The sequence below is a fragment of the Mustela nivalis genome, assembly GCF_964662115.1.
Source record: "Mustela nivalis genome assembly, chromosome: 13".
Taxonomy (NCBI): domain Eukaryota; kingdom Metazoa; phylum Chordata; class Mammalia; order Carnivora; family Mustelidae; genus Mustela; species Mustela nivalis.
The window spans coordinates 71697291-71716391 of record NC_139032.1 but is presented as its reverse complement, the minus strand read 5'-3'; the positions used below and the strand labels follow the sequence as shown (position 1 = coordinate 71716391).

At 38.6% G+C, this 19101-nt stretch overlaps 1 protein-coding gene across 3 annotated transcripts in view; it reads left to right on the top strand.

The window, feature by feature from the left end:
• SVEP1 (sushi, von Willebrand factor type A, EGF and pentraxin domain containing 1) overlaps positions 1–19101 on the top strand; it is a 181881-nt gene that overhangs the window by 76074 nt on the left and 86706 nt on the right. For all 3 annotated transcript variants that reach the window (XM_082696828.1, XM_082696827.1, XM_082696829.1), the window contains exons 9-17: positions 1400–1529; positions 5610–5717; positions 6666–6797; positions 7556–7750; positions 9108–9229; positions 11120–11228; positions 15307–15471; positions 16010–16243; positions 18098–18259. In XM_082696828.1, coding sequence (XP_082552954.1) covers positions 1400–1529; positions 5610–5717; positions 6666–6797; positions 7556–7750; positions 9108–9229; positions 11120–11228; positions 15307–15471; positions 16010–16243; positions 18098–18259 — 1357 coding nt within the window. The remainder of the gene's footprint in view (positions 1–1399; positions 1530–5609; positions 5718–6665; positions 6798–7555; positions 7751–9107; positions 9230–11119; positions 11229–15306; positions 15472–16009; positions 16244–18097; positions 18260–19101) is intronic.

Sequence of the window (19101 nt, the reverse complement as noted above, 5' to 3'; positions counted from 1 at the left end):
CTTAGATTCTGTGTTAAATGAAATCACATGATATTTTTCTTTAGGTAACTGAAGACAAGGTAACTTTTAAATCTGAATTTTTGAAGTGCACATGTCCAGGTGATGGTTATTAAGGAGGGCACTGGATTGTGATGAGCACTGGGTGTTGTGAGTAACTGATGAATCGTTGACCACTACATCAGAAACTAATGATGTGCTCTCTGCTGGCTAACTGAACATAATTAAAAAAATAAATAACAGCACAAGTGTGACTTCTAGGACTAAATGTACTGTAGGTGATGTCTATCATGTGTGGTTTCTACTTTACATTAAGAGGCCTGTGAAAACACGCATTATTGTTGCCTTCATCATAATCAACAAGCACTAAGAGGAATACAGCACCATATTTCAGGGTCTAATGAGAGTTCACACTAGATGTTCCCCCGTGTGTTGAAATATTTTTAAAAGTACAATAGAAAAGACAAACACATTTGACTGTAAAAGTATCTTTAGATTTTTATTTTTAAAAATACCCAAATTAAAAGATAAATAGCAAATTTGAGAAAAATGCTTCAGACTTGTCAAAGGTTAGAATATTCATTACCTAACACATTAATATAAATGTATTTCTATCATATAATTTTCAAACGGCCTAAGAAGGCAAATGTGTAATTCAAAAAGGAAAGAATATATCTATATCTTGCAAACATATGAGAATGTAATCTTAGTCAGAGGCATTAAGAAATTGTGAACTAAAACAGTGACCTGGTGTCATATTTTTGAGTTAACCAAGAAGTAATGGTATTTAATACAGGGCAGAGAACTTAGAGTGGGAACTTTAGCAGTGACACTGTCAGATACTGACAAATGGGAATGCAAATTTTTACCATGTTTTGGGAAAGAAATTTTGTATTATCTATTAATAAATTGTTAGTGACTTTGAGACTAGTAATTATGTCCTAGAAATGTGTTATAGAGACATAATTTTAAAATTTTAGAATTACCTGTACAAAACTGTTCATCCCAGTTTTTTATAGGAAAATTTGGGATCAGTTTTAATGTCCTTCAATAGATTTTTTTAAATTAGCATCTACATATTCTATAGAAAATTTTGGAGACATTTAAGAGTTTTCTTAAGTTCTAAAGACTATGTAACAGCGTAAAGAATGTTTTAAGATACTATATTTTAAAAAACGAGGAATAACATTTCATACATATGCCAGCTATATAAACTGTATAAATAGAATAATAGTTGGAAAGAAACACACCAAAGGGCTGTGCCCAATTTTTTTTTCTATTTGCTATATGTATGAAATACTGTATCATTGTTTAAATTTCACTTTTCCTAATAATATTTAAGTTAAAAAATGTATCATTGCTGTTAACTTTAACTTTCAAAATATTTATTTATCTCTAAAAGGTATCAATCCATGTTCATCCAGCTTTCACCCCACCTTACCTTTTCCCAATTGGAGATGTTGCCATCACATATTCAGCAGTTGACCTCTCTGGCAACCAAGCCAGCTGCACTTTCCATGTCAAGGTTATTGGTAAGCGCTGAAATTATTTGGGTGGGTTCGTGAGAATAATCTAAAGGGCTTTGCTGCTCCTTTATCTTTGACAGTTCCCTCCTACTGATTCTTCCTATGGGCCTTGAAACCTACTCAAGCCACTCCCTCTTTGAAACCTACATACCCTTTACATATCCCTATCTCTCTCTGATTTCTTCCAATATGGGCCTTTTGAAAAGTTCCCAGGTGTTGTCATTTGTTTTGTTTCAAGGGCCATGTATTCTCAAAGTCACTCAATATGTCTGGCTCTTGTCCCCTCCACTCATAAACTGCTGTCATCAGGGTACCCAATGGTCTCTAGAGTTACTCCTACTACACACTTTCTAGTTCTCATTTCACACAATCTTTCCTTAGATTAAACATTTTTTTTAAAGATTTTTCTTTTATTTATTTGAGAGAGAGTGTGTATGAGTGAGAGCATGAGCAGGGAGAGGGTCCCAGGGAGAGGGAGAAGCAGGCTTCCCACTGAGCAGGAAGCCCCATGTGGGGCTCCATCCCAGGACCCTGAGATCATGACCTGAGCTGAAGGCAGACGCTTAACCGACTGAGCCATCCAGGCACCCCTAGATTTTACATTTTTAACCACACTCTCCTTACTAAAACCGTCTCCTTCCCTAGCTTATCCGACACCAGTCTTTTCTTTTTTTTCTTTTTTTTTTTTTAATTTTTTATTTTTTATAAACATATATTTTTATCCCCAGGGGTACAGGTCTGTGAATCACCAGGTTTACACACTTCACAGCACTCACCCAAGCACATACCCTCCCCAATGTCCATAATCCCACCCCCTTCTCCCAAGCCCCCTCCCCCCAGCAACCCTCAGTTTGTTTTGTGAGATTAAGAGTCACTTATGGTTTGTCTCCCTCCCAATCCCATCTTGTTTCATTTATTCTTCTCCTACCCACTTAAGCCTCCATGTTGCATCACCACTTCCTCATATCAGGGAGATCATATGATAGTTGTCTTTCTCTGCTTGACTTATTTCGCTAAGCATGATACGCTCTAGTTCCATCCATGTTGTCGCAAATGGCAAGATTTCATTTCTTTTGATGGTTGCATAGTATTCCATTGTGTATATATACCACATCTTCTTGATCCATTCATCTGTTGATGGACATCTAGGTTCTTTCCATAGTCCGACACCAGTCTTTCTTGATTCGCCAACCCATTGTTCTCATTTCTCCTTGTTCTCTCTGTCCTACTGGCTTCTCTTCCTCAGGCCAGCTTTCAACGGTGACTCATCTCCAGTGTTCCAGCCTAGTCCTCTTCTCTTTCTCTTTCTGTAGTTTTCCTACTGATTCTGTTAACTGACCGCCATCAGATTTCTATCTCAATCTCTTTTCAGAAGTTCAAACGAATGTATAGAACTGCCTACTGAGCTTTCCCTGTAGACGTCCTAGAGGCATTTCAGACTCACCCATACCTAGAATGTTTCTCAGCTCAGAAAGGGGCCCAGCCAAACACCTACCTCTAGCAATCTGGAAGTCATCCTTGACTCCTTTCCTTCTGTCACCAACATTCTATGAGTTATCAAGCTCTGCTGTTTTGATCTACTTGTTGTCTCTGAAATCTGTCCCAGCCTCTTCATTCCTACAACCACTGCTGTAGGTCAGTCCTAGTCCTTTTTGGGGGGTGGGGACATGCACTGATTTGCAGTTTCGTCTTTGTGTTTTCAGTCAATTGAGCAGATATACAGTGGACAGCAGACACCCATCACCAAGATGTAATGCATGGAAAGACAGGACACGTAGCAGTCTGTAGTGGTCAAGAGCACAGACTTGGAGCCCATTCTGAGTCTGCTCACCCACTTAAAGGCAGTGTGACCAGTAGTTTCTCTGTGCCTCTGATTCCTTATCCAAAAATAGAATGAATAAATATATTACATCATAGGGTTATTATGAGGTTTTTAATTACTTAAAATTCATAAACCACTTGAGCTGGTGCCTGACACACATTAAGCTCTAGGAAACATATTGACATCTCCTATATTCATCTCATGTTTTTTAATATGCTTGTTTAAAAATTCAACACATTTAATTCATAATATTTCAAGAATTTTGCATAACTTCTTAAAATAACTAATGCAGATCAGACTGTCTCCTTATCTTAGAAATTATAGGTTTGGGTAAAAGTCGCTAAAAAGAGATCCAAGTAAAAATCAGCCTCATTCATTTCATAGTGCTTGGTGGTGGTTTTTTTTTTTTTTTATTGCTTGTTCAGTGTTGTTTTAAACATGAACTTGACCAGTCATATGAAAAATACGCTGGATTTGTTTTCTGTGATACTGCGATTTTAGACATGGAACTGTGGTTCAAGCATTTGCCAAGTTTTAATTTTTCACAATGAAGAGTCAGCACGATGAAATGTGAAACGTGTACTCAAGTGTCTAGCTAGACACTGGATTTTCAAATTATGAGAGAGAGATGAAATGGGGAAGAAGAGGAAGCAGGGGAAGGTGAGAGAAAGGGAGACAAGGAGAGAGGGGGCAGAGAGAGACAGACAGAAAAAGACAGAAAATATTCCAAAGCCTGTATTTGCTTGTTTCCTTGGATGACAGGGTGTGGGTCTCTTACTGATAAATGAGAGGAAGCAGGAATGCTTTTGCTTAGCATTCCAGGAATGCGGCCTCACTTGCTTTGAAACAGGCTTTCTTTCCCCTTTGGAGACAGTGCCTCCACTAGTACCTCCTGTCCTTTTGACAGTAATTAACTGAGTCTTCCTGCTCTCTTATGCCTGAAATTCAACTTTATAATGTTTGTCTAGGGACACCTGGGTGACTCAGTCGGTTCAACATCTGCCTTCAGCTCGAATCAGGATCCCAGGTCCTAGGATGGAGTCCCACATCAGGCCCCTTGCTCAGCGGGGAGCCCGCATCTCCTTCTGACTGCTACTTCCCCTGCTTGTGCTCTCTCCCTCTCTCTCTCCCTGAAAAATAAGTAAATAAAATCTTTGAAAAAATAAAATGTTTACCTAGGATCAGATAAGTTTAAGAAAATCTTGGAAATACCTGTTTGTAATTTCTTTTGGGAAAACCGTAAACACTGCGGGATTTGTCAGTTCAACTCTGAATTGACTCAATTCGGCACCCTTCAAGTGCACAGTCCTCCAATGAGCATTTCTTCACATTTTTCTTTATTTAGCAACTTTTCCTGTGTGTGGGTTATGGACCAGGTGCCATGCTCTGCAGTGAAAACCTAACTGCAAGAGAGACTTCGTCATGGGTCGGCAGCGTTTACAGTCTAGAAAATCAGTAGGTACTGCACTAATGAAATGACAAGCAGGAAAAGAGAAAAGACTTAGCATAAAACAGAAATCTACATATTCTCACAGATACAGCTCATTTAATTTCCGAGTATATGTTCTTATCTATCACCGGTAGAAATACCCTGGTCTTAATGCCCATGGTTGCAGTTTTTTAGCGTAATGACCTCAGATGAGTCCCTTAAATTAGCCTGTCCTGAGATTTGGTCATCTCACTCCTTCTGCTTTTCTGGGAAGGTTCTCTTCATTTCCTGGTCCATTAGCTTCACTACTCTGGGTGGCATGCCCACCACATCCACAATTGCCTTAAAAAACAAAACAAACAAAAAAAACTTTTGTTTTAAAGATTTATTTATTGGCGGGGGGAGGGCAGAGATAGTGAGCCATCGGGAGAGAGAATGTCAAGCAGACTCCATGCTGAGTGTGGAGCCCTATTAAGGGCTTGATCTGACAACCCAGTGATTATGACCTGAGCCAAAACCAAGAGCCAGACGCTCAACCAACAGAGTCATCCAGATACCCCCAGAATTGCCTTGTACATGGCCATGCTCAGAGTGATTTTAGGACCCTAGTATTTCTTCTTCATCAGGCAGAGGACCAAATAAATAACAAGAGTCAGGTCTTTCTTTTGCCTGGAGACCAGGGTTACCACAAATCTCATTGTCAAAGGGGGCTCCAGGGCCAGCGAACAAGGTCAAGGTTCTCTGCTAGCACAAGTAGACGTCAGTTCTCTTGTGCCCACTGCGTCACTTTTGAATACCAGTTGTAACTTCTTTCTCTGCTCTCCTGTTTTTTTAGATGTAGAACCACCTAGCATAGACTGGTGCAGATCCCCACCTCCGATGCAGGTCTCAGAGAAGGAGTACCCTGCGGTGTGGGATGAGCCTCAGTTCTCAGACAACTCAGGTGCGGACGCCGAGATTTTGTGGTCAGCGTGGTTAACACTGAATTGTATTTCATTTTTAAAAGCTTTTAAAAAGGTTAAAAGAAATGAAAAGCAAATTACTCCTTGTTTAAGTGGAATGAATAATCATATAAGGTAATGTGTTTTAATGCTAGGATAAAATTATATAATTTAATATTACTCATCTTACCTGCCCCTGGGATTTCCCTTCATTTCCCTTCATAATGCACATTTATTAAACCTATACTAGTTGTTGTACTTGAGGATTTCTGATAAGTTCTCTATGTTTACATCGTCCTGAAGGCATGAACTGTGCACTTCAGTAATGTTGTTCGTATACTTCTCTGTAGTCCTCTTCATTTCTCCAAGATTTGTCCCCTAAAGTCAGAAAGGTTCATAGGAAAGTAGAAAAAAAGTGAGGAAACACATTTGAAGTTCATGTTAAAGGTCTCACTAAAACCCAGTAAGCGACAATTAAAATGCACATTAAACAAATTTCTTAGTTAAATTTCCAATATTGGTGAGTGGGGGGAAGGGATAAACGGGTGACGGGCACTAAGGAGGGCGCTTGTGTCACAAGCACCAGGTGTCATATACAGCTGACGAATCACTAAATTCTACCCCTGAAACTAATAATGTGTTACCTAAATTGAATTTAAATAAAAAATTTAAAATTTTTCCAGTATCCCAGTAGACTGATCTACTCAGGGAAAACCATTTATTTAGCAAGAATGCCTTACTCCGATGAGGTTTTTGAATCTAATGTTTCTGTGTTACAGTATAAACATTGCATCTTTTATTTTTCTACTAGTAACCAAATCAACATAAATTGAATGCTTAGGTGGTTTGTATAAAGAGAAAGTAAAAATTCAAATACGGGAACTGATGAAGTGACCGCAGACCAGTCACCCCCAGCCTGGGTCCCTTCTTTCCTCTTCTTTCCTCTCTAGGGGCCGTGTTGCTCATCACCAGGAGCCATTCACCCGGAGACCTTTTCCCTCACGGGGAGACTGTAGTGCGATATACAGCCACTGACCCCTCGGGCAATAACAGAAGCTGTGACATCCACATTGTCATAAAAGGTATTCTTTTCATGGGACGCCTGGGTGGCTCAGGTCATGGTTTCAGGGTCCTGGGATCGAGCCCTGCATTGGGCTCTCTGCTCGACGGGGGGCCTACTTACCCCTCTCTCTCTGCCTGCCTTTCTGCCTACTTGTGATCTCTCTGTGTCAAATAAATAAGATCTTAAAAAAAAAAAAAAACCTCCAGAAAGCTAGTCGCCATTCGCTATATGTAATTGCTGTATTTAGCGAGAGAAAATGGACTGTGTGCTATAGATTCGCAAGGTTAGAATACAGACGGATCTTATTTGCATTTCCTATTGTCATTGCCTCACTTCATGATACATAGAAATATTTTCTTCAAGGGTGGTCTTTAACATTTCATTAACATTTTCACTGAAAGTACAAAACGTTGCTGTCATAATTCTGTTTTGAATAGCTGAGGAGACAGACTCTGCAAATGTACTTACTACATAATGCTATCACTTTCACTATAGGAAGGCCACAAATAACAACTCCAAGTCAGAAGTAGCTTAGCATTTATAAAATATGCACAGCCTCTAGTCACACACAGGCACAGCTTTTCAACTATGCCTGCCTAGGAACCAAGAGGCATATGTGGTCATGTTCTCACACTAAGGGTTTATGGCGAAAGTTCTTCTAGGAATGCTGATGGACAGGAGGAGTCCTTTTCCAAAATTCAGCTTAGACTCATAGAATTTAATTCATATTGTTTAAACCACTGTGTAGAAATAGTACATTTTTTTTTTTTAATGCAGCTTCTCCCTGTGAAGTTCCATTTACACCTGTAAATGGGGATTTTATATGTACTCAAGATAGTGCTGGAGTTAACTGCACATTAAGTTGCTCGGAGGGCTATGATTTCACAGAAGGGTCTACTGAGAAGTATTACTGTGCTTACGAAGATGGAATTTGGAAGCCACCATATTCCACTGAGTGGCCAGACTGTGCTAGTAAGTTTTAATTTCTTTCTGGACTCTTTTCATGTGTGTGTGTATGTGTGTTTGGGTGTGTGTATGTTTCGGGGTATTTAAGAGGAAAACCTCCTTGCTACGGGGATTGGGTTTGATGAATGAAAAATGGTGCTATGAAGGGCACCTGGCTGACTCAGTTAGTAGAGCAAGCATGCAATTCTTGATCTTGGGGTCATGAGTTTGAGCCCCATACTGGGCATAGAGCTTACTTGAAAAAAATAATGGTATCGTGAACTTGAAATGTTTGTGAATAAGAGAAATGCTCAGCCCTTGATTTAGAAAGTTAGCCCATCAGAGTCTCATTATTGATTGGTACAGGACAAGATTCTGTTTAAGGCAAACCCATCTTGGCCCAATCTTTGTTATTTGCCAGAAATAGAAATGTCAGCATGTTGTTCTTGATCTATAAACTTGAACTTATAGTCTCATAGTCTGTAGAAGAGCTTATATTTAATTAAAGTAAGATCTATTATATGTGATAGAGAAAGATCAGTCACAGTCTCTGCAGGTCTGATTTATATTTAGAGCTATTCCATAATCTTAAATATATGTATAATTATAAAAATAGCCAGTGTCTTTGTCTAGCGTAAATAAATACTCTTTGGAATGGATCCTTGATTCATTACTATAGTTGGAGTTTAAATGCCAGTGTCCTGAAAAGAGAATAAAGCCCAATTACTTGAGCTACTTTTTCCCACAAATTTGGGTAATAATTAAAAGTTCTGCAATATCACTCACCTCCATCACAGATTTAGACAGTAGGATTTTCATCCTGATGCTACTAGGAATCATTGTCTCAGAATATTATGGGACAGCTTGCTGTGTCTAACCATGCAAGTCTCTGATCTAAGGGGGAATTCTCTGTGGGAATTACACTTTCAAGGATTATGATTATCCATCATAGTTAGAAAATTTTTAATGTATTTTGGTTAAAAATATAATAGAAATATATATGATACAAAATTATATAGATATAAAAGATATCTTTGACCCAGACAGGATTTTTCAGAAATTCCCAGAAATATAATTTAAAAATTTTTAAATCTCTTTTTCCGTTAAATGTTTATTTTCTTAATGTGGTTGTAAACTAAAGAATAATATATCAAAGCAAACCTCCTCACGGGGTAACTGGGTATGATGCCGCTTGGCTGATTCATGGTTTATTATGATCAATTAATGCCTAGGAAATTGTCTTAACTGTCATCTCTTGTTTTTATAGCCAGCCCAAAAATCATTTTAGAACCAAAGTCCTAAGTTACAGTTATTACAAAGACAATTAAATATTTGTGTTGAAAACACTTAACCAACTGAAGCTGTTTTCTCTAACATTTTCCAGTAAAACGTTTTGCAAATCATGGGTTCAAATCCTTTGAGATGCTATACAAAGCAACTCGCTGTGATGATACAGATCTGCTGAAGAAGTTTTCTGAAGCATTTGAGACTACCCTGGGGAAAATGGTATGTCCGCAGTATTTGTTGGATTTTAAAGGATGCTCTTGAGCTTTTCATAGCTCCTCAGGGTAACCTGCCACTGGAATTTCATGTCCTAATGATTTCCCGCCTCTCTGTAATCCAAACTTGCTCCTAATAGTTAGGATTGCTTATAGGTTTTGGACTTCTGGAACGAATTATAAGTGAATCTTTATTAAAACATTTTTGAGTTTTTAAAAACATTCTGAGTCAGAAAGCCAGAGAAGCGTGGGGTCCATGTGGTTTGAAAATGTCTGCTTTATTATTTAAAGTATGACAAAAATGCCATTGTAGACTGTATTTATTTTATGAGAGATAATTGAACATTGAAAGGACTTTCTTTTTCATGCATTTTAGTTTAGGACTTTTTCACTGTTTATAGGAAAGCAAAACAGTGTATTTAATTTGTGCTGAACATCTCGGAGAAAATGTGTTATATACATATTTGTATCCCTAACAGAGTAGGCAGCTTGGATTTTGGATAGATGCTAAGGGTAGATTCAGTGGTAGTAGGGTTGACGTCCAGTGTGAGAGAAAGAGGGGAGCCAAGGAGGCAGTGTACGCAGGGACACAGATACACGAGTGGGTACACCCAGGGGTAGAAATGTGTCAAAAGATCTTTTCTGACTTCTGTTTTCTCACAGAAAAAAAGATGCGGAGTGATCAGCTGAGAGAGTAAGGATTGGGGTAGGAGTTGTGAGAGTTTGGAAAGGGAGTTGATGGTATAAAATCATTTTCTAGGAAAATGCAAATGAATGTGCTAAAGAAAGGTGGTAGGATTGGCAGGAAGCAGGATTGTGTTTTCTCTCAAGCTGTAATTAACCATGTGGGTGCACGTGTAAAGAAAGCAGAGCAATTAGCTTAACTAGGGTGATGTGTTCTGCAGACAAGTGGTGGATATGGGTGCGTGTGAAGGAGGGATTCCTGGTTATGAGCCATAGAATCTAAGACGGATGAACAAGGTGGTGGAGACATTGGATGAGAGACAGCGAAGAGGTGGTAGGGTCCATGAATTATAAATTTGATGAAGTCAAAGACTTCCGGGTGTAAGAGAGGGTGCAGTTATTGGTAATGATTGGGTCTGAGGTTTTGACCATGACCGCACTGAAGAAAGTAAGGCTGGAAGACTGGAGTAGAGGGGGAAAAGGAAGTGAGAAGCCAAGGTGATGGGAGATTCGCCAGATGGATATAGAAATCACCAAGAATGATAACAGCGACAGTTACTGGATATTCTTGGAATGAGGGGGTGATGCAGAATAGGGAAAGGCTGTAGGTGGCTGCCGCACAGAGGGGCCATCTACTACGCAGTGAGCTTCAGGACTGTGAGGCCCTAAGGAGGGGCATGGGAGTGTGATCTGGAAATAGCAGGGAAGAGTGAGGAGGACACTTCCTCCACCGCCACATCCATGGTTTGAGGAAACTGAAAGGTGAGGTGTCATTGAGAACAAAGATGAAGGAACCATGAAGAGAGGTGCAAAAAATAATAATAATAGGAGATTTGCTGATGCCCGAGATCCAGAAGGCAGATGAAAGTTCTGAGGACTGAGAGATGGGTGGGAGATAGAATCAGAGAAAAGAGATCTAAAGAGCCGTATGGGGTGACCATTTAGAGACAAGAGATATGCCAGGGGTGCTGGACTTCTGGGGATCAGAGACATGCAAGAGAAAAAAGGCCTGAACTAATCCTGCTGGTCCACCCATACTAGAGGCTGCAGGGGAGGGCCTGGGCGAGGGGCAAGGTCTGTCCAGAAGCCGGAAGAGCTCTGTTCCTCTCCTCCCTCCTGTAGAGGGAAATGGAAGACCAACAGAATAAAGGGCTTATCCAGAGCACACAGACGTGGAATTTACATTTCATACTCTTCCATTTTTTATTTGCAGGTCCCATCATTTTGTAGTGATGCTGAGGACATTGACTGCAGATTAGAGGACCTGACCAAAAAATATTGCCTCGAATACAATTATGACTATGAAAATGGCTTTGCAATTGGTAATTAATTTATGCAGTGTTGAGATTGCAAGATTGATCTGCAAAATAATTTTTAAGTCCAGAAGAGTGGGGCAATCTAGAAAAATTAACTTTTTTAAAAACCAAAACTCTTGAGATGATAAAAACTAAGAAAAATAAGTCACATTGTGTTGTGAAATTTTAATATTTATATGATATCTTAGAATAGTACTAAAGCCATTTTATATGGCATTCAATTTAAATTACAATTAAGCCATTCTTTTAAAATAGTTACATGTGTAAAATACTCAGATTTCTCACACAGAATATATTAAGACTCAATCTGTTCAAGTCTGATATACCTTCTAATTGAATTTTCATGTTTTCTCCATATTATCTTTCAGCATTTTTATTAAAGTTATTTTTAACTATGGTATATGATTTGTTTGCTGGGGTAGCTGGCTATTTAGCTTACTGCCTTAATATTTCTGGAAGATTTCGTAGTCACCCTTGGGTCTTTCATTAATAACATCATCAACCTTTCTAGTAATTATATTTGTCATTTTTATTGCATTATTATAAAACTGTATAACAACACTTCCAGAATAATGTTTTAAAAAATAATAGTGATGGGGGCGCCTGGGTGGCTCAGTGAGTTGGGCCGCTGCCTTCGGCTCGGGTCATGATCCCAGGGTGCTGGGATCGAGCCCCGCATCGGGCTCTCTGCTCGGCAGGGAGCCTGCTTCCTCCCCTCTCTCTGCCTGCCTCTCTGCCTGCTTGTCATCTCTCTCTGTCAAATAAATAAATTAAAAAAAAATCTTTAAAAAATAATAGTGATGGAGGCTCTTGGGTGGCTCAGTCAGTTAAGTGTCTGACCCTTGATTTCAGCTTGGGTTATGATCTCAGGCTTGTGAGATTGAGCCTTGGGTTATGATCTCAGGCTTGTGAGATTGAGCCTGCTTAAGGGTCTCTCTCCCTCTCCCCCTCTCCTTTTCCCTTTCCCTCTCAAAAAAATAATGATAATAATAATAATAGCGATAACAAAATAGTATCATAGTTAAGCACATATACTCTAAGACCAACTTCTTACATACAAATTCTTCCTCTACTACCTTTTAGCTATGTGGTCTTGAGCAAGTTTGTGTGTATATATATGTGTGTATGTATATGTTGTTGTATATGTATTGAACTCATAGGACCATTCTCAGGATTAAATGAATAAGTACAAGTACACATAAAGTCCTTGGAAGGTTATCTGAGAGACGATATTAGTTGACATTACAGCAGACCACCTTTTTCTTCCTGACACTAAGCATATGTGTAATATTTGTAGTGACTTAGCATTTAGAGTGATGTTGACATTTGCTTTATAACTTAAAAATTTTAAAAATATTTTTGCATATATGTTTATTGCAGAAATTTGAAAAATGTTGAAACCCAGAGAATGAAATCAAGATAACCCACAATCCCATAAATAATTCTGTTAATATACTTACATATGTATTCCTATGTATATTAACATATATACATATAACTAGACACATTATGTATATGTGCCCATACTACTTTGTAAACTTGAGTTTTTAGTTAACATTATATTGAGGACATTTTTCTGTCACTAAACATTATTTTTCAGTTTCAATGGCCACATATTATTTAATCAGTCAATTTGACATAATTTATATAAACAATTTCCTACTGGTAGCCTTTGGGTTTTTTCCCATTTTTAACTATTATATAAAACTTCTCAGTGAAAATTTTGGACATTAAAGTGTTATATAGGAAAACATGAGGTGCCAGTGGCAACAGAGTTGGCAGGAGTATGTCTAGAATAACAATGACTCTTCTGCCACACATGACACAGGTTTCCCCCCCAAACTGTTGAAGTTTGGGTCTAAGAATGCACTTAGAGGGAGTCATCTGGCATCATAAGGCTTTGAGATGGGTGTTATTTGTCATCTAATAAGGATCAAAATGGCGGTTTGCTAGAATCCTATGTGGACACATAGTACATTTGATCCTAAGAGATAAGCTTTGCTCCTTGAATGCCTTTACAGTAGAGAGTCACAAGATTAGTGTAAGATTTCAAACAACACCTTGCCAAGCCATAATGTATGAAAAACAAAGGGTCAATAAATATATTAAAATGCCTTGACCTCATAATAGTCATGTAATTCCAGTTAAAACTAAAATGAGATGCCCTTTTTGACATGTCAGATTAACACATTCAAATAAGAATCATAATACCCAAAATTGGCAAGGGTATAAGGAAAGAAAATAATACTCCTATATTGTATACAGGGGAGAAATTGGAGGGCAATCGGCAATATGTATCAAAAGATTAAAAATAGTGAAACCCAGAAATCTAATTCTAAGAATATTTCTCAAGATAAAAATCACATCAGTATGCAAAGGTGTACATTTTTCATTTGGACATCTCTGAAATTGGAATATATCTTCTCATTGATGGTGCCTTACATTTTATGAAATCCTCTATGCACAAGAGTGTTCTCAAATTTTGAAATAACCCAAAAGTCTGAAAATAGATACCTGGTTAGTTTCTATAGCCATAGAAGAGAATATTTTGAGAAATGCCATAATATATCATTGAGAAAATTAGGGAAAGATTACTAAGTAATATACACGTAGTATAATTATTTGTTAAAGGTATGGTATGGTTATTTCTGTTCCAGCGATTCATGTATCTGTGTATGCATAAACATATATGTGTGTGTTTATACATTCATAGAAGAAAATCTTGACTAAAATGTTATAGGCATTATTTCTATATGGTGGAATTGTAGGCAATCAAAAAAATTTTTTGTCTTGGCTCATCTGTTTTTCTATAATGGCTACATAACACTTGCGGGAAGGATGTTTGTGTGAAAAACAAAAATATTTATTCTAGGTAATTTTAATAGCCAAAAGACATAAATTAGACAAAAAAAAATTTAAGAGCTTATTTTCTTTAAAACCCAATTTAAATTTAATTTAAAAATCTTAAACTGCTTACATAGGTCAAGAGGCCTGTATAAATATAATTTGATATTTAAAGCATATAATCATGCAAGAACAATATGCCCAGACCAATATTAGTATCATTTAATGAGGTTTTAGAATGAGTCAAACACTGAGCTAGATAATTGTCTCAATTATCCCCCAAACCTGTGAGGTGAGAAGAATGACCTCAACTTATAAATGAAGAAACTGAGGTTCAGAAAGAGGAAAGTAACTTGACTGGAATTGTACACCCTCACACCCTACGTCCAGAAGCTACCAACTGAATCTATGTGGGTGGTCACAATGGCACAGGGGCATCTAAAGCAGACTCCGTGCTGAGCATGGAGCCCGATGTGGGGATCCATCCCATGACCCTGAGATCACAACCTGAGCTGAAACCCAAGAATCCATTGCTTAACTGACTGCACCATCAGGCACCCCTGCCCCTCTACCTTTAAAATTGGAAGGGGAGGTGAATCATGAGAGACTATGGACTCTGAAAAAAATCCGAGGGGTTTGAAGTGGCGGGGGGTGGGAGGTCGGGGTACCAGGTGGTGGGTATTATAGAGGGCACGGATTGCATGGAGCACTGGGTGTGGTGAAAAAATAATGATACTGTTATGCTGAAAATAAATAAATTTAAAAAAATATATGATGCAGTATCCTGAATAAGCTTCACAAAAGGAAACCTGTTCATTTGCATTATTTATAAAGCTGATATTACAATTTTAAAAAAAAAGAATGGGGCAAACCCTGAAGGGAAATAGGAATTGATTAAAATTCTGAAAATTCCACACCCACATCTTAATTTACCTCTAAAGCTAAGGTAATTAACTCTTAACTCAAAGGGAGGAACGGCTTAAATGCCTAGGTAGCTCCAAAGGGACTTGTCTTTCTTCTTGTGCGATTCATTGGTAGTCTAAATCTAAAATGAAGTGCGTAAAAATTACAATATAAGATTGTAGATGAGAAATATGAGATTCTAGATGAATCCCTGTATATAGTACATTATGGGCAATTGAAGAAATAGGGGACGATTTGACTTGTGGCTTAAGATTCAGACCTAAATGCCGATAACGAGGCAACTGTAGAATCTTGTTTCTCTGCCCCAACTGTCCAGGACCTGGTGGTTGGGGCGCAGCTAACAGACTGGATTACTCTTACGATGACTTCTTGGACTCTGTGCAAGAAACACCCACAGCTGTCGGCAAAGCCAGATCTTCACGAATTAGAAGAAGTGCCCCATTATCGAACCACAAAATTAAGTTAGTTTTTAACATCACAGGTAAGGAGAGACTGTTTGAAAAAAAAAATATATCATGTGACGTTCTTGGTGGGAGACCTATTTTGCAAATTTACCATTTGTCATCATTCTTAGGAAAGAGTCCTGGAACTGAAAATGAGGGAGAACGCAATCACCCAAGTTTTGTCACTTTTTGCAATTTAATATCACAGATGTATTTATGATTCTCGCAGCAACAGACATCCTGCTTTGTACTCATTTTGGCATGACACACTAAGGCATGTTTTTAAAAAGCAAGAATTTACAGAAAGTTATACATGCTGTAAGGAAGAACTTCACAAAAAGGTGACGTAGATCCAGCACATGACAGAAGGATTAAAACAAATTGCATTGTTCTTAGTATTACCCCTATACTAGTTGCTCAATAAGTAGTGGTTGAGTGTCAGTTTATTTTTCCTGGAAGATTTTTAATATGCCAGTTCTTTTTGGTTAAAAAAAATACAAGACACTAACTACGAATGGTTTTCTGAAACACCATGTTGTGTGTGTTATGTTTTATTTCGTCTTGTTTTTATCTCAGCTAGTGTGCCATTGCCCGATGAAAGAAATGATACCCTCGAGCTGGAAAATCAGCAACGACTCATTAAGACTTTGGAAACCATTACAAATCAACTGGAAAGGACCCTCAGTCAGGAACCTATGTATTCCTTCCAGCTTTCATCTGAAATTCTGGTAGCCGACAGCAATTCATTAGAGACAGAAAAGGCTTTCCTTTTCTGCAGACCAGGCTCGGTGCTGAGAGGGCGTATGTGTGGTAAGACTTTTCCCTGAAAAAAAAAAATTATCTGGCTCATAAGTGGGTCAAATGAGATGAGTAGAGCCGCCTTACAACTATACTAGGGTATTGAAATGAAACATTGTGCGAATGTCGTGTGGTTGTTCTTCTTATTATTTTGTCTCAGGAATCTAAGTAACCACCATTGTTCAGGACAAGAAAACTATTTCAGGTAAGGGACTCAGATCTTGGTTTTATTTCTAGCACTTTAGAGCTCACAACTTTCAGCAGCATCTCCAGTGATAAAGACTGATCCTTTTTGACCACTTCCATAGGCAGGCTGAGCCCCTCTCTTGTTTAATTCTGTTTAGTAACTCTGTGAAGTGCTATTACTACTAAGCCCATTTTACAGATGGCAGAACTGAAGCCAGAGAGGCGAGGAGCTTACTCAGGAAGTCTTACCCCTTAAGACAGTAGGTGGGGTAGCTAAGATTTCCAGCTTAGTAGCCAATGCCCAGTTCACATGGTATAACATCACCCACTTTAAGGTGTAGCATTCAGTGGCATTTAGCACATTCATGGTGCTGTTCAACCACCACCAAACCATCACCACTGCCAAAACCTTCTCACCACCTCCAGAGGAGATCCCCGTTAGCCAGTAAGCAGCCACTCCTCATTCTCCTCACCTCTCCTCACAGCCCCTTATTGTTTAACCCAGACTGCCACAATCTGGATCAATTCCAGCCTGTTTCCCAAATAAGTCATGGTTTATAGATACGGGAGACTCCTCTAACCAAACTACGCTCAACTGAACCAAATGGTGTGAGTCTGGTGTCCCTCTGGAGGTGTGGGATCTCCCCCCTTGCTTGGAAAACCTTCTTCAACAGTACTTCTTGCTATTCCTAGAGCTCATTTGGGTGACTTGTTTCCTCCCTACGTTGTAAGTAAAAATTAGGAATCATCTTGGTCAGTGTTCCCTGTTTCTCTGTCTGGCCTTCAGACCACCTGTGTCAGCATCCCCTGAAGGGCTTACCAAAATGCACCCTGATTCAGGCCCCAGCCCAGGACTAATACATCCGATACTTTGGGGGGCAGGGCCTTGGCATCTGAATTTTTAGTAAGTTTCCACGTAAGTTTTACATACTTTATCATCAGAATCATACGTGCTGATTTCAAGTACCCTCTCTGTACCAACACTAACTTTGCTCACATCCTTTCTGTGGGTTTAACATTCCACTTTGGTCTCAGAAATCCTGAGTCACTTCAAGCCTGCCAAGTAGTAGACCAAATCTCCAAGGAAGGAAGGCCCTACCTGTTTCCTCAGAAGCCCTGGGTCTCAGGATGTCTCAGACTTGCCTTCAGTGGACAGTAATTCCTATAAGCAGAGACAAGGCTCTACTTAACTCTCCTGGTTCAGACTCAGAACCTTCGGCTGGTTTTGTTTCTAGAAATGAGGCTGTAATAGACAAGCAATCAGTTTCATACGGGAACTATTCAGAGGAATCACTAAGAAACTGTTTTTCCTATCTTGAAGCCTCAAATTAATCTATGTTCATTGTTTTTTTCCTTCCCTACAGCAGCCTTTTTTCTTTGTTAGCTGTGTATTTCCCAGGACGATCTGGTTTCATCCATGCTTTAAAGCTCCTATCACACAAGCCCTAATCTCGGTCAATAAGGATTTGCATTTTCTTAAAAAGAATCTTATTGTTTGTTTCTAGGAATACATTTCTGGAAGGTTTATCTTGTGAGGAAACCTCTGACAGTAAGACTTAACACAGAAACAATAGTACTTGGAAGCAGGCTTTATTATTTTCATGGCTTTAGGAAGAAGGAAATTAAATGTGTTCTGTTTCTATAGTTTACTGGTTTCAGTGTTTTCTGTTTTCTTTTCAGTCAATTGCCCTTTGGGAACTTATTATTCTCTGGAGCATTCTGTCTGTGAAAGCTGCTTGCTTGGATTCTATCAGGATGAAGAAGGGCAGCTTGAGTGCAAACTCTGTCCAGCTGGGACTTACACCGAGTATCTCCATTCAAGAAGCATCTTGGAATGCAAAGGTAATGATCTAGTGCACATTTTGACAAGAAATCTGAATTTTGTCTTCACTTATGAAGTCTAAATGGCAAACAGGATGAAATAAGAGTATCACTATAAGCAAGTTCATTGATTGATTTTTTTCTTTTAGTTTTAAATTATTATCTCAGTGTTTTCCTCACATTAAAGAAGTCTATCTCCCCGCCGCCAACCTTGGCACATTCTGTTGCACTAAGTCAAACTCCACTGCCAATAATTCTAACCCACATTTTTTTTTTATTTTTTATAAACATATATTTTTATCCCCAGGGGTACAGGTCTGTGAATCACCAGGTTTACACACTTCACAGCACTCACCAAAGCACATACCCTCCCCAATGTCCATAATCCCACATTATAAAAAAATATTTATTTAATGATTTATTTGAGAGAGAGAGAGAAAGAAATCACACAGAAGTGGGAGGGCCAGAGGGAGAAAGAGAATCTCAAGCAGACTCCATGCTGACCATGGAGTCTGACCTGAGGTTTGACCCCACAACCCTGATTTCATGACCTGAGCAGAAATCAAGAGTCAAATGCTTAACTGACTGCACCACTCAGGCACCTCAATTCTAATCTGCATTTATCAAGTAATGTAGTTTTTTTTTAAATCAACTCTCAAATTAATTGGTGGAAAGTACTTTCATAACACTTAGCAACCATGAGTTTGCTTTAATAATTTTTTTTGTGAGAATAGTATTTGATAACAATGAGATCAACTCTCCATTTATTTGGAAATTAATAACTATAGGTACACATGCATGTATTCTTGCTACTAAAATACTCAATACTTTCAAAACATTTGATTATCATTCTCAATAAACAT